The 25904-nt window shown below is 37.4% G+C and overlaps 1 protein-coding gene across 1 annotated transcript; it reads right to left on the minus strand.

Annotated features, from left to right (window-relative positions):
• Positions 1-956: 956 nt before the first annotated feature.
• On the minus strand, positions 957-23707 carry rorb (RAR-related orphan receptor B; the record flags this gene model as incomplete). Its single annotated transcript, XM_081364740.1, is given in 12 exon segments — positions 957-3178; positions 3301-3413; positions 3576-3686; positions 3840-3947; positions 4067-4199; positions 5191-5312; positions 5503-5922; positions 6677-6818; positions 7125-7210; positions 23366-23399; positions 23403-23445; positions 23607-23707. Coding segments are annotated over 12 exon segments (1572 nt in total). The 3' UTR covers positions 957-3019.
• Positions 23708-25904: the final 2197 nt, after the last annotated feature.

Below are 25904 nucleotides of genomic sequence, written 5' to 3' on the forward strand. Positions count from 1 at the left end.
CTTTGTGCTTATGTCAGTGTGTGTGCGAACAGAATTAAGAGGGTGTGGTGTTTTCAGTCAACATCAACCCAGAAACATTCAGAATAAAAACGAGCCCGTAAAACCAACGCCCCCACCCCGACCCTCGTTGCCCACCCCCTTTCAGCAACACATAAGAAAACACAAAAGTCCAAAGGTTTCATTATTATGAACCAGCATGCAAGAATAACTGAACAACAATAGGCTAACAATATAATTATAATAAAATAAAAATAATCTTAGAATGCAAAGATGACTGTAGTAAATGCTTCCAGTTATTGCTACAGTACCTAACAGTGTCAAACCTCATATAGATACAAATTCCTCTCGCCCTCATTTCACAGTCTAATACAAAAAGCCTTCATCATATGTTTGAAATGATTTCTGACTGAATCCATTTTTCTGTAATGAGCATAGAAATAGATAGAGAGCAGCTTATTCATGCTCTGTATAAATAATCTAACTTACATAAAATCCATTTAATTTCAGGAGATGCTTAATAATTACATTACATTTTAATTTGGAGCTCAGGACTGGCACCATTGCTGGTACACTGCTGCACATTGATATTTACAGAGAGAGAGCTGTTTGCTGGGACGTGCAACAAGCGATGCAGTGTGGCAATCGAACCTGTTTCACCCCTCACCGATGGGTACACGCTTTACACACACACACCAAAGCCTTGTCTGGGTAGGTTTTGTATGTGAAGAAACCACTGTGATTGTATTTAATTCCCTAAAAATGTCCATATTTCTTTTAAAATAGTACTCTCTTTCTATTGAAAACATTAAAAGAGAAGTCCCTGAGATGGGTGCCAAGAAAAAATGCACCCAGAAATGATTGTCTTGAACAGGACACTAACAATGAAGGAATTGGAAACATTCCCTTGAAGTTGGGCTGAGAGCGTTTGGTTCAGTAAGAGGACTTGAACAGGTAGTATGATTGCTTCTCAGCAGACAACATTTGTGCATGTAGCCTATTTAATACCATGTATCTGTAGTTATTAATCCTTCATACAGTAGTTAAGTGCTTTCAAGTGCATTTCACAATATAAATGCATCAAGATGTACAAAAAATTCACTGATCGGTGTAACCGAATGTCCTAGTTTGTGTATTTATGTTTTTTTTTTCCTTTAGAAACTGACATATGGCTTTACATCCTGTACATGCCAAGAGAAGGGGAAAAGCACTCTTAGTATCTCCACCTGGTGGTAAGAGATGGTACTTTATGAGATTTATGTTTGGACCAAAAGGGTCCAAACCCAAACTGCCCTTTCAGAATTCCTCCAATTGAACTACCAATCTTCCTACAGTAGCTGCATTCGTGGTTCTATACTGCAATATGAGTACTCAAAGATGATTGTCATTATTACCACTTGCATTAAGCTTTTACAAAGTATTTTAACCGTGGATTACAGCAGTTTAAGGATGCTCAGTGTATTGAAACATCTCTGTGCTTAAGAATGACTGTTAATGCTGTCATATTTAAATCTGCTTTCCTAAAATGGATTCTTAACCCGTTAAATTCCAAGACAATCACCTAATCAGAATTATATTCCTTTTTTATTCACAATTAAGCAATTTTCTCCCCCCAAAATAAATTAAATAAGTACATAAATAAATAAAACATGAAAATTTGAATTTGATTATGATAAAATAGGATTAGTTCCAAATTATGATTAAAAATTCCAATGGAATTCCTTAAAGAATGTCTTTGAATTGGACAATGCTCCAAATGATTGCTTAAATCCCATGATTGTTATCTTTGAATTTTTTAAAATAATGTTTAGATGTCTTCAGATATTCACCTTAAATTAAGTATTGCCAAACACAGAAAATATTTTATCTAATGAATATGTAAATAAATTGATGTTCAAAATAAGGATGAGTACTTTACAATTAGCATATGGTTAAGAATACCACAGACCCAGTCTGACCTGGGCACGATTAGAAATTATTGCTCAAATCAGAGAATCTACTATAAAGGCAGCAGAAAAAAAGTTCAGTACGCTTCATATCAGTGGCAGTAAATGATAGAGCTTATTTTGTACTAGCTATTTATGCCTTCACAGACAGAGGGCTGCAGCTTCACATACACTAGTGCTGTTTTATTTTTGGCAGTAAGAACAGCATTTTGAGGCATTAAGAGCAAACGGGATTATAGATTTGAAGTAGTTCTGAGGGCTTCCCATAATGTCACATTTGACTGGATTGTTTTTCAGCAGTTACGGAAACTGTTATTGCAGCTATGACTGACAAGATGGTAATCGGCCATACAATTTTTGTAAAATATATATCTCTATATTTTCGTATGGAAAATAATCATTATCAATTATTTTTCCACTTCAAAAATCCTTAGTGGTAGGATTAATGTGGTGCTGTTTATACATATCTACATAGCCCAGACAAGGCTTTTAAACGTGACCAAACAAAGTTAGTCCCCCGTTAACCTTATACCAGTTTCAATTTCACATAGTATGTACAGGTAAAACTACAAAACAAATACGAAAAATTACATTGACAAGGTACGGGCCTTTCAGGCCACCATTGTTTTTAAATTATGACTAAAATATTAACAGAACAAAATTTAATACTGGAATACCGCTTTGTACTAAAGAAATGACTACATTATCATTTTTGAATGCACTCCCCACCTTCTCATTTCAATATAACAATATTTTATATAAAAAAGAGAAATCAAATTAAACAAATTAACTTACCCAATTTAAAGACAGCTTAAATTGTCCTAAAGTCTGTACATTTCTTGTCAAACTGAAGGCGCCTTTTGCTGCTGCCGCATATATACATTCTTATGACTGTACCGGTGAAATTGAGTTGTATTTTTGAAGTGCAGAACATTCCTAGAGTTTGTTGTTGTTGTGGTGGCTCCAAAAGCTGTGGATGCTGCGACACGGTGTTCATCTTCTGCAACACCTTCCAGGGAGGGACAGCCTGTCGATTGTTAAATGAAAGACGTAGAAGTGTGGGTAAACGTGTCCGGTCATTTGGGCATGACGCCAGCGGCGTCAGGATTGAAGAGCTCCTTATAGAGAGGAGGAAAGAGCATGTTAACGGTCTCTGGGTGGAGCTGCTGGAAGGCCTGAAGCTCCTCCGTGTGGAGAGTGCACAGAGCCGACAGCGTAGGGATCCGGCTAATCAGCTGCGAAAACAAAGACGGGTACAGTGGAATAAGCCACATGCCTAAACATGATAAAACTGCATCTATTGAAGTCGTGATCAGTTCCTGTCTGAACTGTGTCATGGTCACTTGAGATGTCCTACCTTGGCCAGGGCGTCCTCGTCCAGATGGTTCTTTTGCATGATGTGCTGCAGGGCAAAGTAGATTTTCTCTTGTAGCTTCTGCACTTTCCTGGGCTCCATTAACCAAGGCCGGTCTAGAAGCGCAAGATAATTATATATAAATATAGTGTGTGTGCTATGATATGTAGGTCAGGGTTAGGGTAAGTACTGAATGTTGATTTGACCACATTAATACTCAATGAACACATCTTTATGTTCCAACTAAGATACTTGTCAGTTTTGTAGTCAGCTCTGACCTGTAGAAATGAGCACCGCAGCAGAAAAAAGGGCGATCTCCTCTTCCGTTAACTGCAGTGAACACAAACTCTTGGCAAAGTCAAATACTGCACTGACCAGGTCGTCACAACCTGCAGGAGGTATGAAGTATGTTAGAATCCATGCTTAAATTATCACTAATAATTTACAATTAATACAGGTTTTATTGACATGATGTTAAACTAGATTTATAGCGTTTATATTTTGTAATGCCGTAAATGATTGAGCATGGGAAATAGTTGTACCTAGAGCTTTAAATATCTGCATGCCTCCATATTTCCCCTCAAACAGAACCATGTTGTTGAGAGGGTTGAATGCCCGGCACATTCTGACCAGCACTACCTCCAGACAACCTGAGTTTGAGAGAAAAGTGTTAAGCAGGCCAATTTGAATCACAAAATCAGTATTTACAGTACTACAGTCTTAATCAGTGTGTAATAGAGTAGCCTATATATGATGGTCTGTTCTTTACCTGATTTCAGCAGCAATATCTGGTCGTTCTGGCAAAGCTCCATGAAGCCAGTGATGCGCTTAGCAAACTCGACTACATACTGAATGGCATGAGTTATCTGCATAGCACACTGCTGCCACAACACGTCCCGTGTCTGAAACACACACACATAGGCCTCATAGGTAAGCTTGTCATCTGTTTTGTTCAGGAGAAATTATTACATGCTTCTGGGAAACTTTTTTTCTCTGTTAATAATTGCAGTAATTGCTAATTTTAAAGTAGACTCTTATGCTCACCAAGGATCAAAAATACAGTGAAAACAGTAATATTTTGAAATATTATTGCAATTTAAAACATCTCTTTTTTATTTAAATATACTTTAAATGTAATTTATTCCCGTGATGGCAAAGCAGATTTTTCTGCAGTCTTTTCTCCACTCTTCCGATTGGTGAGGTGAAAAAAAATTCATGTAGAATTTTCTGCACTCTTCTTTATAAAAGCTAAATTAAACAAGTAGAGTTCACTTTTACTCTTTAATTTAGTTTTTAAAAGTAATGATTGAAATTTTCAGTGCTCATCATGAAAAATCAACAAAAAAGGCAGAATCTGTAGTTTCCCATTTATGAAACATCCTTACAGAGCACACAGAATACTGAAAATGTGATATCAGCAAATTGCTTTTGTGAGCTCTGCAATTCTCTCCCTGTATAGCGAATCTTCATAGGCACTATTTCAAAGGGCTTCTCGGTAATTACCCATAATCCATTTGACACAGGGAAATGAAGAGGGCTTGTAGTGCGTCTGGCACCCTCCCCTATTGTGCTTTGAGTGTTCGTTAGCTAAATCCGTTAGCTCTCTTGCTTTCTCTTTTTCTCCATATCAGTGCGAAAGCTGGATAGGATCAGCTCTAGGGGGCTGAGATACTCTAATGAACTCTGATCTCAAGCGTGCAATCTGACTATGAAGAGGGAACGAAGTACGAGCAAAGAGGACTGAAAGGGTGAGAGATGAGAGAGTCTGCAGGTGTAAAAGCATGTAAATGAATGTACGACTGAGAACTAGGCGTTGTGAGGGGGATGTGGGGACAGCGGAAGTATTTAGTATGTAAACTGAGGTATTTGCTCATTGAGAGAGTGACCTCGCACCTTGCTTTGGTACATCTTGACCTCTTCATAGGAGTGCGTCTGCCAGGCTAGCTGCTGAAGCTCTTCTGCTGTGTACTGACACGTCTCCAGGTGGGACTTTATGATGTTCTGTGCAATTCGGTCTGGTAAAGAGAAAAGTAGATGGGAATGACTGCAGTTGAGTTTTAAATACAGTGCAATGTAAGGAAAATCAAATATTAGATCACGATTTAATGCAACCAAGGTAAATGTGTTTGCTAGAAATTGTCATACACCCATGAACCATGCAACTCTGAGGGACAAATTTCCAACTGGCTTTACTACTAGTCGTACCTAATTCCCCCATAGACACTCCAGGTGCTAGCTGGCTATCTTGATAGGAGCCGTAGGTGAAAAGGTTGGGAACAGGGGTGAGATCATATATGGGTTCCTGCTTGATCTGCTTCATTCCAGTCATGTCCAGTCCAGACTGATCCGGGCTGGCCTGTGTGGAGTCCATGCCATAGTAACCTCCAGGAGCGCCGTTCGTCTGACCCTTGGGCATGTCTATAATGTGACCATTGGCGTATGTCCCTCCAATTTCATGGTTGAGGGTGCTGAGGCCGTTGGTGAGACTGGAGGAGTAAACACGAGCGAGGGCCTCCGCTTCGCCCGTCTGCTGCTGCCGCTGCTCCTGCAGCCTCTGCTGGTGTTTTTGAACCTCTGCGTACAAGGAGTCTCTCTGTTTCTTGGACATGCGGCCAAACTTAACAGCTGATGGGGGAAGGTGAAAGAAAACTAATTAGATTAGTGCAGGTTTTAAAGCTATCAATAAGATCAATCCAGATTGTCGACAAGCAGATTATTAGTATGTTTTTTTTTTTAGAATGTTACAAGGTTCCTATGCAGTTCGGAAAAGTATGGAATTTCCAGGATGGAGAAGTATGGAAAAGCAGAGTATGGAAAAGTAATTGTGTTTCAAGACTATTGCCCCTGTTTAGTTTTTTTGTAAAATATAAAATAAAGAATTTCTATAAAAATAAGTGTTTTCATGTAAAAGTTTAGAGATCATGCAAAACTGAGAATTATGCAAAACTGTTTTCTTTACCATAAGCAAGTCTCTTTTGAACTTCACTAAAATATTGTTTGCTCAATTGCAACAGATAAAGGAGCAAACTATCATTTAATTCAGACTGCACTTTGTTTTTTGGTGATCGTGCAACATCAAACCACGTTAACAGTATCAAACCAATGTGTCAGAGGTGAATATATGCAGGTTATAAAGCGTTTTAGGTTTATTCTGATGTTATCGCAGTTATCAAGTGCATGTTATCCCTTTGAGAAAACATGAAAAAAAAAAAAAAAAACATAACTACTATCCCAAATATAATGCAGAAAATTATGCTGTATGAATCATTTATGTTAAATATTATCTGAAAAATCAGAGAGGTTTGGAAAATTAGAGTCTGGAAAAGTATGGAATTTTTAAATGGAAAATGTGTAGGAACCCTGATGTGAAATCTCTCACCATCCCGGGACATGCCCAAAGCCAGGCACTTTTGGAGCCGACAGTGCTGGCAGCGGTTGCGGTTTGTTCGGTCAATTAGGCAGTTGCGCTGACGGGGACAGGAGTAGGAGGCGTTGTTCTGTTGACTGCGCCTAAAGAAACCCTACAGAGGGCACAACAACAACAGTAGATTTAGATACGTTACATGCAGAAAAATCATATCTACACTGTCTAAAACAAAAAGAGTGTCAGGAATGATTACACTGCAAATGTATATTCTTTTTTTTTTGATGATTTGCAACATCGACACTGTTACTGAACTGATTTAAATCAATTCAACACTGAACTGACTTATTGACTGATTAATGTATATGTTTGCAGTGTAGGACCATTTGGAAAAGTCCATGGATGGCTGAATCACATGGATGACTAACAAATGGACAGAAGAAAAGGCATATCTTTCACTGACCTTACAGCCTTCACATGTGATGACTCCATAGTGGATGCCTGATGACTTGTCTCCACAGATTTTGCATGGTATGACTTCAATTTGGGCTAAAAAACAGACAAAAATGAACAAAAAAAAAATGCAGTTACATAACTATATGCCTTTGTTCCCGTGATAAAGACTGTACATCAGGGTTCCTCTCTTGACCACCATCATTCTAAGAGTGATCACTTTTAAAGTGGACAGGGATGTGCCTTTTACATTTTTGTCAAGACACTTTGACATTTTGTAATCTGCGGTTCTTGAAAGACAGAAAGAAAAACATGAGAGGCCATTCAAAGTCTAGTGTTCTCTCAGGTTCACCAGTAAACCAGAATGGATTCTCAGTTGTGCTTTTGTCACCTCTTCTTCTATTATCCATTTTAAGCATAGTGTTTGAAAGATTGCCTTTATGAAACACCTTGCACATGTACAAGGAAAAGGCTGGAGCAAGCTACAGTGAATTACGTAATCAGAACATGGCAAGTTGTTTAATGAGGAAACGAATACAAATACATGGCCGTGAGGCTCAGCTCCAACCTTTCCATCGCTTGCACGTGTGACTAGGAAATGTAAAAGAAAAGATAAAAGGAGACAGAAAACCTTTAAGAGAGAGAAAGAACAAGGGAGAGGAACACAGAGAGAGAAACCCATCTCCCTGCTGAGACGGCACATTCACAATAAAGAGATTAGCCACCCAATCTAATCCTAAATTATTTCTACACATGCTTGTTCCCCTGCTCTCAACTGGCTTATCTGATGCAACAATTCTCAATTAATCTTTCTTGCACTCAAAAGCAAATTCACATCTGCCTATAATGAAAATTTACAAAAAAGAACAAATGTTATATTTCTCTTCCACTCTTATAGGTCACTTTATTCTTGTACATTTGCATTATAATATATACACATATCTATATATATTTTCCCCCTTTATGAACTCCCAATTAGTATAAGCACCTAGCTAAATGAAACACATACATTGCAACAGCAGTCTCTGATATTCTGATACGGTTTAGAAGTAGAGACCTCTACAATGCGAGTTCCATGCCAGATCCATCACTGCATGCATTAATATAACTCACCAAAAATTATCACAATACTAATAATGTCAATAATAAGTAGTTTGAGCTAAGATTTAACTGCAGTATTAGTATTAGTACACACATTTTTGCTTTAGATTAAATCAATTCAGCATAGAAAAGATGCATCTGAGCTATGATTCTAGATCAAAATTATTACATTTCTTCCTCACTTGCGAGTTGTTTAGTTCCGTCTCTGCATCACAGTTTACAGGACACTGAATTAAAGAATAAGACAATACATAAAACAAAATGAAACAATAAGATATTGTTTTTGGAAATCAAAAAGTTACTAAATACACAAAACACAAAGGCTATTTTTGTTACCTGCCAAAATCATTATTAAGAGTAGCAAGTTGCTTTAGATAGAAGTGCTAAATTAAATGTTACTGTACTTGCTTAAACGTGAAGTGAACGAATTAAACTGCAAAACAAACTAAGATCTTTTTAAACCTGAAATGTTGTCTTACCTACAACATCTGTCTTCATTGTTAGACAGAAGCACTGTTGATGGAAACACACACCTGACTTGAGACCGCAGTATGAAGCTCAGAGGTTTGGAAGTGTGAGTGCATATCTAGTTATGTGTGTGTGTGTGTGTGTGTGTGTGTGCGCTGCTAATCTGACTGTGAGAATATAACTCAGAGAGACTGACTAGTCTATGTATTGCATGTTAGCCAGTTTGTATCTTGTATTCATACTGTGAATAATATATACGTTTCATGACTGAATATGTACTTTTGTGCAAAATTTATTTCATATACGAAAAGTTTATGTTTGCTGTAAAGGTACATACACACTGTGAGCAATGTAATGGGATTAACACACACATACACGTTAACTAGTCTGGACTGTAGTAGCTCTTCCTGTCTCAGTCAAGCCCACAAGTTTTAAGCCATAGTGTCTGTGGGTTTGGTGGTTATGGGGGTGGGTGTTTGCCCCCAATGACCCTCAGCTGCAGGAAGCACACACAAGGTCGTTTCCATGGCAATGTCACCTTGAGTTTACCCCTCTGTATGAAAATTTAAGCAGATTTTTAGCTAGATTTTTTACAAGGAAAAAAAATACTTGGAGGAACATTTCAGTGTTCTTCTGGGATAGGTTAATGCTGATGGATGCAAATTATTAAAACAAATGTTAAAAACTAAGTAAATATAATTGAAATTTTTAAATACATTTTAATTGATTAATGTCTTTTATATTAAACATCTAATCTTTAATTTTTATATTTATATCTAATATTTTATTTTATTTTACAGTACAATAGTAATATTACAAAACTAAGCTATTTTTATCAAACATTTCATTTTTGATTAATTATGCAGCCAAAGACCTAAGGTAAAGAAATATTCAAATAAAGCCTTTTTTTGGCAAATTGTTTTATTACCTTTTACTATTTTTACTCACTGATAGATAAATAGATCTAGACCTGCTTTGCATCAAAACCGAAACAATTCTGCTTAATAGTAACTTATGAATGCTCCTGAGTGTTTTAATTTTACTCCATTACAGAATGAGTTATGTACACTTTGAGGGCTCTTCAGATAGATCATTTACTCAGTTATCACTGCATTTTATCTTGAGGCGCTAATACTATCATCTGCAGGGACTGTGGTTCACATTAAAACATGTGGAAATAGTTTTTCAAAAAGAAAAAGTAGCACACCCTGTCCTTGCTTTTAAGGTCATTGCAATACAGCATGATGTTTTATGCCCTGGTACTTAAATCTTCAGGCTTTGTGTGTGGTAACGAGGACTGTGAGTTCTGTGTGATTGGCCCCAGACTCAGAACACTGGACCGGTTCCTCTCATGACCCACTTTGACCAGTGCCAGAGCCAAACTGGGTCAAACAAGCACAGAGACTTGAACCTGTTGTGAACGCAATCAGACACAAAACGGTGTTATAAAACACTCGTTTAATTTTAAACTGCGCACGACAGACATCAAGTTATTTATAGCCCGTTAAAAGCAGGGCACTGGATCGCTAGGCCATGGCAATATTGACCACCGATAAAATATGCCATGCTGCGCGTGTTGATGTTCTGTTAGTTTAGTTACTATTATCAAGTGAAAATTTGGATCTACATGCTAGCTAAACGAATGATTTTCAGATGAAAGTTGAGAAATATTCAGTTAATGTGTGTTTGAACATTTTGTGTGTTGCATATGACAGTGTTTTGGTCTGAATGAATATATTGGATGAGTCTGTTTGTGTGAGAATGGCCACAGGGCCCGTGTGTGTAGACCTGTCATATGAAATAAGGAGACGTCCGTGTCTGTGTCACTGTTGCCAGGACGACCACAGCCTCCCTGGGTTTATGGGTAGGAGGCCTGTATAGTCTGCCTGTCAGAGCAATCATCCACACCACCATGACATTCCAACAGGACATGATGTCATCGCCATCCCTACCAATACAGCAATGCTGCACATTTGTCATTGTGGTACCTATACAGATTTTACTTCCTTAAAGGATTAAAAACCTAAAAGGACGAGATGAAATATGTAAATAGAAAAACCTAGAGGGATGTTAGCGCAGGATTTAACTACCTCTTTAAATGTTTAAACAAATTCTTTAAACATCTTAGTGTTGCTAAAACCATTGCAGATTTGCAAATTCATTTTCTATTTAACTACACCAAGATGTGTGCATTTTGCATCTGTCAAAATACATCAGTGCTGAACCAAGGAATCAGAATTAGTGTACACACGTTATATATTCATAAACGACGCTATTATTGAAAGAAAAAGAAAAACTAAGCTTGTGGTTGTTCTTGTAGGCTGCTAGGCTCCTTGCACCTGTCCGCGGTTACGCATAAGGGTTAGGCCTATCAGAGGGTTACGTAAGAGAGGGAGTGCAGCGCTGGCGATTCCATGGTTAAGAGGAGCTCAGCCCTGCAGGCTTAGCCGAGGACAGACAGGAGCTGCCGAATACCGCACACATGCTAGTCTCACAGTCAGCGACAGCAGCTTAGCACACTCAAGTTACTGAGTGGGAACTAAAAGATTCATAAGGAGAAAATGTTTTGTGTGTATATTGCATCAATAATCTAAAAAATGAATGTTCTGTCATTGTTTACTCACCCCTCATATATATGAAAGCAAATATTGACAGGCTGTAACATAAAAATACCATAAACAAATTCATATGACTTGTGTGCTAGTCTTTCAAAGCCATCCAATAACGATTGTGTGATTAAAAAGTTAAAGCGAAATTAGTCTTTATTCAGTCTCCTGTTCTTATAATCCTTTTGGCTTGAAATGGCTTGAAATGTAATATATAAATCATTTAAAGAACTTTTATGATATGTTGGTGATTTTTTTTTTTTTTTGCCATTGTGGAGCTTAACAAACTTATTCACTCATTACACTCTTAAAAACGGTTATTTATTGGCATTGATGGTTCCATAAAGAACCTTTGGTCACACTTTAAATTATAAATAATTTCTCACTAACTACCTATATCAACTATGACTTTTGCCTCAATAACCCCCTAATTACTGCGTATTAATAGTAAGGTAGTTGTTAAGTTTAGGTATTTGGTAGGATTAAGGGATGTAGAATATGGTCATGCAGAATAAAGCTGCTTAATAAGTACTAATAAACAGGCAATATCCTAGTAATATGCATGCTAATAAGCAACTATAGTAATAGGGAGAACACTTAAACTAAAGTGTTACAGAACCTTTAATATCCATGGAACCTTTCCATTCATTTAAAATGTTCTTCACAATAAGAATGGAAAGGTTCTTTTGGCAACCACAAATGGTTCTTTTAATGGCATCACTGCAAAAAAAAAAAAAAGGTTCTTTTGGAACCTTTATTTTTAAGAGTGTATATGGAGAAGAGTGGCCAAGATGTTCTTTAATATTTACTTTTTTACTGGATATGTCTAACAGAAGCAAGTAAGTCATATAGGTTTGTAACAACAGTAGGGTATTTTCGTAATTTTAAGCGAACTATTTCCATTTGTGTGTGAGTGAAAAAAGAGAGACACACACACACACCGGATTGTATAATTGATTCCTAATGATATGAAGCTCTTTTCTGTCCCAAGAGTAGTTCCCTCTCTCTCTAAATAGTTCTTTAATTAGCTTCATTAAAGTGGATATGAGTACCCCTGCAACTTAATTTATCATCACGCATACACACCCGTACACGCTGGAGAACACTGATAAATATTTGCTGTCGATACCAGCTGTCTGGGTGACAGATGTGTACCAAGCCAACAATGCAATCATTTTGTAATTCAAAATTTAAATGATACCATCACTTGTGCTGTGTCTTGAAAATGATAAAGTGATAGAGATGTAACTTAACAGTATTGTTCCAACAGCTTCCTTCTGATTTCTGCTTGTGCGTGTTATACTATTTTGTGTATTAGTTTGATGAGATGATGATCTTATTTATCAGTTGCCTCAAATGATATCCGCAAACCTTGTTTGCAGCATTCCTTCAGGTGAATTTGCTGATAATCTCACCGTCTTTTAATTTTAGCCTGCAGATGGAAGGCCATTTGAAGTCTTTGTTGTAAATCTTGCCTGTATGCATATGATAAGATGTTGTTTTGTCATTTGGCATCTGGCCCAATGATATTCCAAAGCCTTTTTGGGATATGCTAAACAGTGATACTAATACATCGTGTAGGTGGGAGATTATCTTCAGCTCTCACACTTGTGAGCATGTCAACAATCCACGTCTCTTTAATACAGACAAATATTAGAGGACGCAATCATACTCAGAATGCCTGAGATTGTCCATCGCAGACAAATGTGCATGTGTTTTTGAAGGTTTAGGGGTGAGCTGGGGTGAGAGGGTAGCTGTAACGGCAGCTTGTCACCATTAGGTGGTACATTGTCCAGATTGACAGAGGCCTTGGGGGAAGTGGTTGCAGAGGGGCAGCCTGTGACAGCATGTGGTGTTCATCCATGTTTTACATCATTTCCTTCAGGGAAGGACTCTGAGATGAAGGCCCTGGGCACTTAGATACTAAACAGCTTTCACTGTCAGCAACATTAGCATTCTGATTCTAACATTGATCCCACTGTGTATTGCTAAGAAAATAATTAGGACAATTCCACAGGGAAATAGAAGAGATATTCCACCCAGTGCTTTAAAATATTCAGATATATGTATCTGACCTCCTGCAATATCATTACTTAAATATCACTTATAAAGTCTTCAAGTTTGCAAGAGATCAGCTTCTGTACATGCAGCCTAACAAGCCAAACTTCCCAATCCATCCGGATGAAACCCCTACAGCATAACTAATCTTCCGGGCAGTCTCGTGGCTCATTGATGTAATCCTTGACATGAAATCCTTAGCAATTGTAAATCATGTAAATGAGCTAATAATTAGCGTATATTGTTGTGAAACCCAGGATTGTTTAATATTCCATCAGAATGCAATTGCTCTGCATCTCCTTGATTAGCAAACTGCCCTGTTATTCTGCTACTTTTTCAGTCCCAGTACATCTATTTAACATGTTGACATTTATTCAAATGAATGTATATGGCTATATGCTAACATATACTAATTAAGTTCATTTTTGCGGTACATTTCAGGCCATTTTGGTGAAGCAATCAGTGCACTTGCTTGCACTGTAGATCTTTTTAGTCTGCTGTGTATATCTTTGTTTGATAGTACAGGCTAACTTTATCACTGAGCTCTCAGCTTCAGATGGCCCTCTGACACCTTCATTTATGTTATGTCAAACAAAGACGGTTTCATTATGGGTAATAATACCCGTACCTCCATTCATTATTATAGTTAACCGAAACTAAAGCCATAAAAAATAGAAGAGACCTGTGTTAGCAGGATCCCAGGGCATGCTCCCTCATGATATTTGTTTGTTTGTTTATTTATTTGTTTATTTATTGCAAAATGGTCTTTTTTGGTACCATTCACACATGCAAAGTTGGTTGATAACATAACTGCAAAAAGCTAATAGCCTGGTAAACAATTAGAACACTTGTTTACATAGGATATATAATGTATTTTATATTATTTAAGCACCTGGGACAGTATCAGTTTGACATAAATTTCTACTTCAAAGTGCCATGGGAAGTCAAACTAACTTTACTTAACATTTTCTTATGTTGAAATTGTTTATGTTGTTATGATGTTTTCTCCTCTTTTCATCAGTTTTTAGTTTATGTAGCTGTTTCAGATTACGTTTGACTTTCTCCATGGCGTTTTAAAGTTGTAAATTCTCAATAGAATTCAAATGGGTCGCGATAGGAGAAGCTCGCACAAATCTTATCACGCTTTTGGAGCGCGCTGTTGAACGTACGCACATGATACAGTGATTCACGCTCCACTCATGTAAATAAATCGGGCTTCAGTCATATTGTGTTTGGTCTGTTCAGCTCAGAGGGGAACTTAACTCTTATAAAAGCTCTGAATGGGCAATGCATATATCTGATTAATAATTATGTTTCCATTAATCGTGGTATATTTTTACCCCTGCAAACTACACCCATGTGCCAAAGCAATATTTCTCATTTCATTTAACTTGATATACTAAAATAACTAAACCTGAAATAAAAATTAATAAAAACTTTATTTACATATTTAAACATAATTAAAAATGACAAAACAACTTTAATATTAAAGGGATATTTCACCGCTGGAAAGATGAATGTGTATGTAAATTGGGTAATTTATGTTCTAGACCGAGAAAAGCCAGAAAATGTATTTTTGGCTCATGTGGATGAAAGACAACAACTCCCAGAATGCACTTGCTTCTGCCCTACAAGGCCACTCCCAAGCCACGTCTACCGGTTCCAGAGGGCAGTATCTGAAGAAATTATACAACTAGGCTACTAGTTGACTTGAAACTGAAAAGACGCCGTTTTTTCGTGAGATCCCACCCCCTATGGGCGGGTTGAAAACATACAGAACTAGCTCCTACTACTGGCTGTAGTCTCTAGCCTCTGGCCAAAAAAGCCTCAGATGATGCAAAATGAAGATTTTTTTTCAGACACACAATGGAGAAATCTCTCGTCTCAGGGGGACATGAGGGATGGAAGCACGGTCATTCGAAAATACTACTGGGTTTCTACTGATACAAAGCTTAATGCTAATCGGTGAAGTATCCCTTTAAGATTAAAAACTTATTCAAAATATTAATAAAAAACTATAATAGTATCTCAATTATACAAAAATTATAGTGACCCCACTACATTGGCTGTCTTTGCATCTTCATACACGTGTGAATGAAAGAGCAAGACAGTTAGAAAGTGCTCTCTACTGTATGTGCAACATTTCCAAATCATCTTGCTCCGCCACAGTGTGTGACAGAGTTTGCTGGGATTATTTCTCTGATAAGTATCTGTTGATGAGGCTGCAGGCATTTCCCCATTGGCTTGTCATCAGCTGTGCCAGACTCAGGCATCTTTGATCTGAGATGTGATTGGCCGCCTCAGTGAGGCTACAGAAGGGGACACGCTGGCATGCATCCAACATCTGAACCATATAAAACAACATATATCTGAACCTACAGAACTACTGTATATACTACATACTCTGCGTGTTTAACCAGTCAGTGTATGCTACAATACTGAATTTCATTATTGCAGTTAGTTACAGAAAGTATTATGATACCAGTAAAACTACTCTACTGAAAGAAGTATCTTATGCTCACTGGGGCTGCATGTGTTTGATTAATAATACAGTGAAATACAATTACAGTTATAAAATTCAGCATCACATATGATTCTAATATGCTGACTTGGCTGACTTCTTATCAATGTTAAAAATAGTTATTCTGCTTAATATTTGTGTGGCAACCGCAATACTTTTTTTCACTCAAATATTTATGAAATAAAATGCTATTGAATTTATGTGTACGTAAACATCTGTGTATGTATGAATTAGTAGTGCTAGTACATAAAAAGCATTTTGACATCTCAGCTTCCACTAAACAACTTTGCGCACAGGTTCTCCAATATTATATATATATATATATGTATAAAAATCCCAGCTTTTTAAAATACTTTGTCTAATATTTTGTATTAACATGTTTTGGGGCAATTTGTTATCAAAAAATTATAGCGGTGCAATAACTTGGCAAAGTTTCATAGCAATATCTCATATTTCAATATTATTTTGTTGTTACTCTATTCACCTGTTGTGTCTTCCTAAGAGGTGAAAAGCACATACAAATACAGTGAGATACAGCAGTCAAGAAAGTACACCTATAGTACTAGCAAACAGTCTAATAGTATATAGTCTAACTCTGTGACCACCCGTGATTTTATCGCTGTCGGTGTGAACAGCTTTTATCTCAGAAAATTTCACAAAACTGAATTGCTGGAACTCAGAAAAAAGAAACAGAATCAAGAAACTGCATGGAAGTCAGTTCTGATCATGTGAGTGTAACCGTTTACTAGCCAGCCACAAAAGGACTTGACTGGTGCTCCATTAGTCTGACCTTTATGACCTGCCCGGCCTCCACTAACACAAACTCTCTTCAACCTTTGAACTTTCCTTTTAGACACTTTTGTGTGTGTGTGTGTGTGTGTGTGTGTGTGTGTGTGTGTGTGTGTGTGTGTGTGTGTGTGTGTGTGTGTCTGTCTGTCTGTCTGTCTGCATGTGCAAAGCTGAAATGAATAAGTGTTTTCAAGTTGTTTTGTTTCAGTTAACGTTTATTTTATTTCAATTCATGGAGATGTTTTTATGGTTTTAGTTTCAGTTTTAATTAACTATAATAACCTGAATAGGTAGGCATAATGAGCTTATTACATCTTATTACATGTTTTTGATAACCATTTATAGGTTGTTTCTTGTTGAAAGCCAAGTATATGCAGAAGCTTCATAGAGTGAGGTATGTCACCGTGGCCCAATGGGTTGTGTGTGTGTGTAAACTGTTAAAGTGGGTTAGTAAGTCACTCAGCCTAAGGGTAGCATAGCCGTGTCATATCTGGGTGTTTGGACAGTGTCCTCTCTCTTCAGAATTACATAATCCTACATGATTGGTAAAAGGAAGTATATGGATGTACTGTAATGCAGAAGAGATGACTTTAGATAAGGAGCTATTTAATTTAATGAATCAGAAACAATACACTGTGAAAAAAACCTTAATGTGGCATTCTTTAAAGTAACAGGTGTTATATTCAAAAAAGTTTTAATATGATCAACAATAGTGTTGAAAATAGAAAATAATGCAAAGTAATATTCTCTCTCAAATTAGAATATTAATATTTGATAAAACTCTTGGTAATTCTTGAGTGCCTCCCGTAGCTGACATGCCTCTGATTATTGCCTTTTTAAAATATATGTACGTTATTGGTTTATGGCATTTTTGTAACACATTACATGCTATGGAAAAGGCTGGTGCTGTCAGCAGCTAAATATAGATTTATAGTTATAAATTGCCCTGATAATCATCAAAATGCCTGTTCTCTAAATGTTGGTATCTCGTAGAGTGTGTGTGTTCTGCATGCCTCTTTACAGCTTCCCTCTCAGGACGGGATGGTAATAGCTTGCCTTAGGCCACAATTTAATTCCATGTAACAAGGTCCTTCCCCAAAGTGGCCCCAGGAGCCCCTCTCTGTAAGAAGCAAATTGATCACAATCTAAGGGCCTCTCTTCACCTGAGAGCGCAGTCTCTCTTTCTCTCTGCCTCGTTCATCTCCCTTGAACACTCTATCTCAGTATCCTTATCTGTCTTAAGCTTTCTCTAAGATCACTCCTGCTCTTCATCTAAATCTCTTTAAGGGCCTCTGTTTCAAAAGCTCGCACAAACAGTTCTTCTGTTACACACCTTTTGTTCGATGTTTCCTCTTTACACTCAATGCCGTTCCTAATGTAATTTTCCTACAGGCTTCTTAAAACAGATATAATCACATTAGCATGCTTTAAAAATCTGGTTCAAACTGTTCACTGTGTAAGCATGTGCATGCAGTCAGGAGTCTTCAACACAGGAGGGCTGAAGGTACAATGGATCTAAGCTAAGGAGATGTCTATGTATATACAGGGAGGTTTAAAAGTTTAAAAGAGACCCCAATGAAAATGAAAAATGGAATTACGTTTTTTTTTTTTTAATTGAGCAGGAAATATGTAAGATTCTGCATTAACAGGTTGTTAATTAAGAAAGCAAATTTTTGCTTTTTTACTGCAGCAAGTATTAAAAATACTTAGAAATTCAAATTGTCACAAATCTATGCTGATAATATAATTTATAATGATTTAAGCATTTGCAGTGGTCTCTTTTCTATCGACCTCTCCATGGACATGTCTGTCTATGACCAAACAAGTCTATGCAAACTAATTTTCTGATGCAACGGAAAGTGAAAGAAGTGGGAGTGAGCATTGGGCACACAAACCTATAGACTTTAGGAGGGAGAGAGAGAGAGAGCTTCAATCTAGATCCGATTTCTGTGTTACATAACTATGTGTTTTAATTCTTTCTAAAGCAAAAGACAAATGTTCTCCTTCCTCCGTGCCAGAGGTAGAACAGTAAGCCTTATAGCGGAAAGTTACTTTCTGGACAATATATATCACGCTGAACTGACTTTGGGATAACCCCCCTACCCCCCCCCCCCCCCCCCCAATATCGTAAGCTCAGAATGCAACATCACTGTTATGTAGAGGAACGGTCCCAGTGGTGTCAGGTCCCCTTCTGCACCATATCAAAAGCCCCAGGTGTCACTATCCAAAGCACACATTACTGAATGAATGAACACCTAGTGAAGGGTGAGACCAGTCGAAGAGAACTAATAAAACCGAAACGCAGCAAAGCAGAGAAAACATGCAGAAGTACTGCAGGGAGGGCAAATTGAAACCATTAAATGGACATGTTTAGCCTTACAATTCAGTCTCTCTCAGAGCTTCTCTCATGCAAACTCAACAATCTCAAACAAGGGCTCTGCCAACATATGACACACTCTAGTCTAGTCGATACCAAGATGTGTTCACAAAAACACTACGGGGGACAAAAGCTGACATGGTCACACTTGGAAATAGATGTCAAGAAGCTATCTGGTTGGTGTTATTTAGTCACCTAGAAAGTAAAGTTCACCTCTGATCTCAGTATGCAGAATACATTTACGTTGCATCCAGAACTTTGTTATTTAAAGTGTAAACGCAGATAAAAATGAGAAAAAAATAGATCGAAAAAAGAATGCATACTGAATGGATTAGTTTCGTGCTGGCTGTGCAACTCTGTTTCTGCCTCACTTTTAGGGATTACATATCTTGGTTTTCTTTGTGTAATCTTTCTCAGGTTACGTAAGAGCAAGCCATTAGTGAACCAAGCAAAGACTAGCAGCTACTATAAACAATTGACCAGATCATATTAGTACCTATATCAACCTGGGCGTTAAACTGAAAGATAAGACAGACCCATGTCGCCGCTAAGGGGGAGAAAATCTGGACGATTCTAAGGGCCCACGCACTTTTGGGGCCCCCAGAGATCGATTTTATTAATGGAATGGGTGCGGTAGGGGGCCAACCTCATATTCTTTCATAGAGCCCAAAGTTTCTAGCGGCTCCCCTGGTCACAGATCCTCTCTTGCAGTTTCACAGTCAGATATATTTTAAGATTTGATTGGATGTAGTGGTAACAGCTGGTTATTGATAGTTTTACTTATAATGTTGGCCTACTGCCTGGTTAGAGACTTGGAACAGTTTGAAATCGTAATCCATGTTTGTAATAATGTCATGTGTATGTTGTCAGTCAAACAAACAGTGCTGTGCTTATTGATCTGCCTCCAAACTGCAATATGAAAAACACATTTAAAAGGAACAAAAAAACAACACGTTGGTAAGCTATATATATATATATACACAAACAAATACAGTATGTTCATGGGACAAAATATCTGTCGACTGGATCCTTCACTTCACACAGCTATAATATCTATACACATGATTTATGTTAGTTTATAGTATGAATAAAGCTTATGGTTGAGTGGGCCATGCATATTGATCCTACTCTTTCGCAAGCTGAGCCACGCAACGTCAAGCAGGTCGATGGAGAGATGGCCTCTCACTCTGGAAGCCAATGTGATGCTAAAAGCTATTGGCATTAGCAGTTCATGCGTAACTGTCTCTCTTTGTGTCTGTGGCTCAGAGTTTCAGGGGAGCCGCAAGCACTGAAATGAGCATGGACAAAGCAACAAGGCAACGCAACTATGATTTTCATTTGTGAAAATCACAGTCAGATATGAAGTAAACAGAGGCCAGATATGTTTCTGTGCTTTAAAGACAACCGACCAAAATGCGGGTCAAAAAATTCAAACTTCTTGTGCTGTGTATGTGTGTGTGCAAACGCAGTTTTAATGTGATCTGCGTGTGACAGAGTTGTGGGAAAACTAACACCAGCCCTGAAGCAGCTCTGCACACTGTAATGGAGAAGACAAGGTTTGGAGCGGATGTAGATCTAGAGTTACTAGATTGGGTACCACAGTCTATCAGATATATGCATTGGAAGACACTGCAAGTTCATCTCTGATCAATGAAGGAAACTCATGAATGTTTTGACCAATAGGGCACATCTGTGTACACAATGACACCTTCAAAAACAACAAACAAGTACACTAATGATGTGTTACCATAAAGACAGTTTTAGTACTTAATCATTTTCTACCTCTTATAAAAACTATTTTTGTACAATTAATATTTAATATTGACCAAAAATCTGTAAGTATGAAACAAAATAGATTTTTTAAGATTCATTTAATATAAATCAAATCATAGCTGTTCCCAAACACTTAAAACTTTTACCCAAAAAGGAAAATTCCATCTTAGCATATACCATATGACTTTATTTATTCAATGAAAAGAGAAGTTAGGTAAAATAATGGAGATATTAAGCAAAAAAAAAAAAGAATGGTGACTAAGACTTTCATAATATCTTTTGTGTAGCACCAAAAAAAAAAAAAGTTATTTAGGTTTGGAACAGCATGAAGGTGAGTTTTTTTATTTACTCTTTTTTTTTTTTTTTTTTTTTGATTGAACTGGCCCTTTAAGAAAAAGCTTGCTGCCTAAAGTTGTGCACGTCCATAATCAGCTCAAAGATGGAATCAGCAGACTGATACATTAATTATAAACAACATACGGATTCAGTGTTTTACAACACCCACCATTAACTAGAAATAATTAATAACTATGTGTCACTTTTACTACCTGTATATCAACAATCAGTGAAAGATGTACGCAGTTTTATTTTTTCTCATTATATTGACTAAAATGTTTCTCTTTCGGGCAATTGAGCCACACAAAATGTAAGGCAGAAATACAAACGGTAATTTAAAAAAAGTTTTAATTGATTAATGACCATCACTGATTAAAACAAATAGCAATTATTTCCGTCCTGACACTGACATTGAAAAGACAAGTAGAGCGCAATCTGGTCTAAAACCTATATATGCTGGTTCGTATTTCTGAACACACTGCCCATGCCAGGAACAAAACAATAATTGGACATTTTATAAGTTTGTAAGTAGATTTCGTTTGTAAGAAGGTTACCTCACAGCGAAGTAGTTTAATTGTTATTTTAAAATCGTGAAGCCCGCGCTATGTCTGATGTCAATGTCGGAGAGCCGGGCTCCGTGAGAGGCCCCAGATACTGATGTGATTCTTTCTGACACGGTCCTCTCGGGCTCAGAAAGAGAGAAGCAGAGAGGTGCTCTGGGGGCGTGTATAGGTTGTGAACTTGTGACACAGAGATGGGGAAAAAAACTGAGTTTTTGGTGTTTCCCAGGGCACGCGCACTAAACTTTTTTCCTCTTTGCAACGAATAAACGAGAGAGAGAGAGAGAGAGAAAAGCTGAAAATTTGCAGATTTTATAGCTACTTGTAAGTGAAGACGCGGCCTATTGGAAAGAATCCAGGATATGTTGATTCGTGTAGGCTAATGTCATGCGCGTGCGTTGTGTGCTGTATTTGTTTTTATATTTTACTATGAAACTAAAATCGAATAACGAAATAACAGCAGAAGATTGGTTACAATACAAATAAATGCATTTAAATCAATAAGTTGCCTATGAGCAAAATCTTTTAATCTGTATTTTAATTAGGTTTCTAGTTCAACATCTGCATTTCTTTTTGTAATAATCTGAATAGGCCTATATTTATCAGTTCAACGATAAAGACCTGGCTACGAACTGTAAATATTCTATAGCCTAGATCTTTAAATGTTTAGAAAAGGATTATATCTATTTCAAAATATAATCCATAATCTAAAATAGGAATTTAAACGCCTATTATATCAAATGGCAGAGCATGGTAACACTTTAAAGCATAAAATAGACTACGTCAAATAAGGGAAGTGCTCTGACTTTGAATTAAAATTTACAAGACATATTCTTCTGTTATTTTTGTACTTTATTATTGATTCATATCTGCCGGGTTTCTCAACAAAAGGTCAATAAACTCTTTTGCGTTCATCCATTCAGGTGTAACTGCAATAAGTCCGAAAAGAGCGCGTGGGATGGGCAAAGCGCGCGCTGCCCCACGCGTGTGTGAACTCTGCTCGCGCGGACGTTGCTACTGCACTTCGACGCTTTCAGCGCGCAGCGGCGCCTGACTGACGGAAATGGGTCAGTAGATCGCACGACACTAACTCCACTTTACCCACACAGTGATGGTCTGACCGTCTGCCTTAACATTTACAAAAAATACCACGAATAAGTTTTGATACAACTGTTTCCCAAATGTGATAACCTGCAACAATTTCTCACATGCATATAAATTAAACACAAAGCCCAAGGATCAGAGTAAAATACATAACTGTACATTTTCAGTGCGAAGCCTTTATAGGCTCATAAATAAATTTCCACTCTCAAGGAAAGTTGGAGTGAAGTTGTCTCAGATGAACTGTCTGAGGAAGTCGCGTGCACTCCATAAACACGAGACTGGGAGTGATGTGCGGTTCATTTATCTTCGGATGTCTTACGAGCGCCTGAATATAAAATACAACTGACCAAAAACACGTATTTTTAATTTTATTTTTTATTCATGTGCACATTAATCTGGCAGAGTTCTGTATCATATATCGCATATCAATCACTTTACTTCAGTATGACTTTATGAAACAGACAGAACCAGGAAGGATATGGTCTCTGGGATGAGACTAAAAAGACACCCTTATACTTCATTATTCAAATGAGCTGTCACAAACAGTTGCATTCCTACCTCGCATAGTGGTGGCGACTCGATCCCGAACGTTTCAGTCATGAAGAAACAAACATAAACCAGAGTAAAAAAACAAAATCCTCGGTGGTGAAGTTTGGTCTCGTCAAAGTGGGAGACTACTGTGCAAAACCATTCCAGAAGTGAGTGAAGCGGTGCTCGGACTCTTCAGTTGTGCGGTAAGGCCAGCATGCGGGTTTTCACATGACATCTGCGAGCGCATATACCCAACGGAGGTTTTCACTGCCTCCGTGAGCGCAGGGGAGAGCGCACAGCAGGCTGAAGGCAGCCCGGATTGGGCTGACACTTTTCGCTCCGCCCACTTTCTAGCGTCTTCAGAGGCATGGAGCAGATACGGACACTGTGCGGTCTGCGCGTACGCGAGTTCGTTTTACAGCAACGCTTTGAAGTCAACAGAAAACATGTAAAAAAAAACTTATTCTACCTATCATGTTATTATCCTTTTTTGTTTTACCTTTTCACGGATTGCTTTTACTGTTAGTAATAATAGTATAAATAGCCATTACTACTTGTAGGCCTAGTCTGAATATGACACATGAATTGTGTTGGGCATAACGGAGTCAAAATATGTGCATGTTTTTTTAGTTTCTTTATGTATTTAAGTTTCAAACAAACTTTATGACAGTAGCTATGTAGCCTAAACACTAGTTATTGTGAAATGTATATTTTATAATTCAGAAATGTTGCCTGCTAGAGAGAGCAAACCTTAAAATACATAATATCCCCCTCCTACACACAAAACATTGGCTACTTTGTATATTCTGTCATTTAAAAAAAAAAAAGAAGACAACTAATGTCTTTTTAGACTTTTTAATATATGGTGTCTTAATGATGGACATTTGGCCCTCCAATACAGTGTATAATAGAAAACAGAAGCTATGCAACCAGATTATATAGCTACTATACATATCATAATGACCCACTGATGTTTTCTTTAAGAAGTTCACCTGATCAGCAAAGATAGCTCAGTAAGATGCTTGATTAATGTGCAGTAAGATTTTTCTTTTCTTTTTTTCAGTGTAATGTAAGGTGCCAAATCAGACAAGAGCAGTAGTCTGTAAAAAAAAAAAGAAAAAGAGTTTTCTCTATGGTGCAAATAAAAAATAATATATACATTTTTTTGTATTATTATTTTTTTTTATTGCATTATATGGCTTCATATTTCTATAAATCTGGCTGATGTACAAATAACTAAATGTTAAATCACTTTTTCATTTTGGTTAATCTACGAGCCATCAGTTTAAACAGCACATAACTATAGGAGAGTGTGAAATTGCCCACTGCCTGTGTGTTTATGGGGGGAGGTGGAGACAGAGACTGAGCTGCAGACCCATCCAGGGAAAGGCAGAGACTAACTGCCCAGAGCACATCACCACTGACCTACATTTCCTTCCCCCTTTTTTATTTTCCATTTCCCCTATATGAACAAACTCATAATTGTGATGTAATGACAAAAAGCAAGCATGACAATAAAACTAGACCAGTCCATTGGAGATTGTAAAGCACTGTCCTGGAGTGACAGCACTGTTGTTGAACAAAAAGCTTTTCCTGGCTATTCAGGAAAGGGCTGAGTGTTGCAAAAAGAAAATCATGTAACCTGTGAAGTGGAATTGATAGGTTAAAGTGCGCGTCTTTTGTGAAATCAACATGCAATAATTTTATCATAAACAGAATTAAAAATCATTCTGGCACTCACCTTATGAACTGTATTATATTTTACAGAGCTGCAGATTCACAGCAGACCTACAGGAATAAATGAATGATCCAAAGACGGATGCAGCCATATGGCGTTTAAAAACCAATCAAAGTAAAGGTAAACATTTTTGGCACTACAAAGGCTTAAGAAAGCGTAGCACTATGTATTCATGCTTGTTGTGAAAAGCTTGTGTATTCTCTTCTTTTTATTCCACTGCATTTGTCTACTTTTATGACATACTGCTGTCAAACAGAATAGCTCAAGAACGTCTAAATTGTGATGTTATTTCACATAAGTGCATTGTTCTCCTCTAACTGGACTGTTGGTCGGGCCACTTCACTGTTAGTCATTATTTTTGAGAGAAGACAGAGGTCTAAAGATAGAAGCATTAAATGAGTTGATAGATCTCCCTGGTTTTAAGGTTAAAGCATATTTGTGCAACTCCTTTGTCCTTGAATCGACCATCAGGAAGTTAACTTAAATATAATTGGATAACTTTCCATTGAAAATAAAAATTAGGGCACTATTTCTCAAAGGGATTCCCCTTAACTCTCAAATGACACATGCCTTTATATTGTACTCTGGAAACAAGCAGGTGTTTTTTAAAAAGAGAATGTTTTACTGGGAAATTGATTTAGTATTATATAGGCCTGCAGAACATGATGCTTATTAATATACGTAAGGTGAGTTTGTGTTTGAATCTCTTATCACTGATCAACATAGGTATATAGATCAGAGTTCATTCAATAATTGTCTCCCCTTGCAAATCTACATGTGAAATGTCAACATGCTGAATCTCAGACGAAATCCTTGCTGTGGTAATGA

This window comes from Scardinius erythrophthalmus (assembly GCF_964197995.2).
Source record: "Scardinius erythrophthalmus genome assembly, chromosome: 5".
Taxonomy (NCBI): Eukaryota; Metazoa; Chordata; class Actinopteri; order Cypriniformes; family Leuciscidae; genus Scardinius; species Scardinius erythrophthalmus.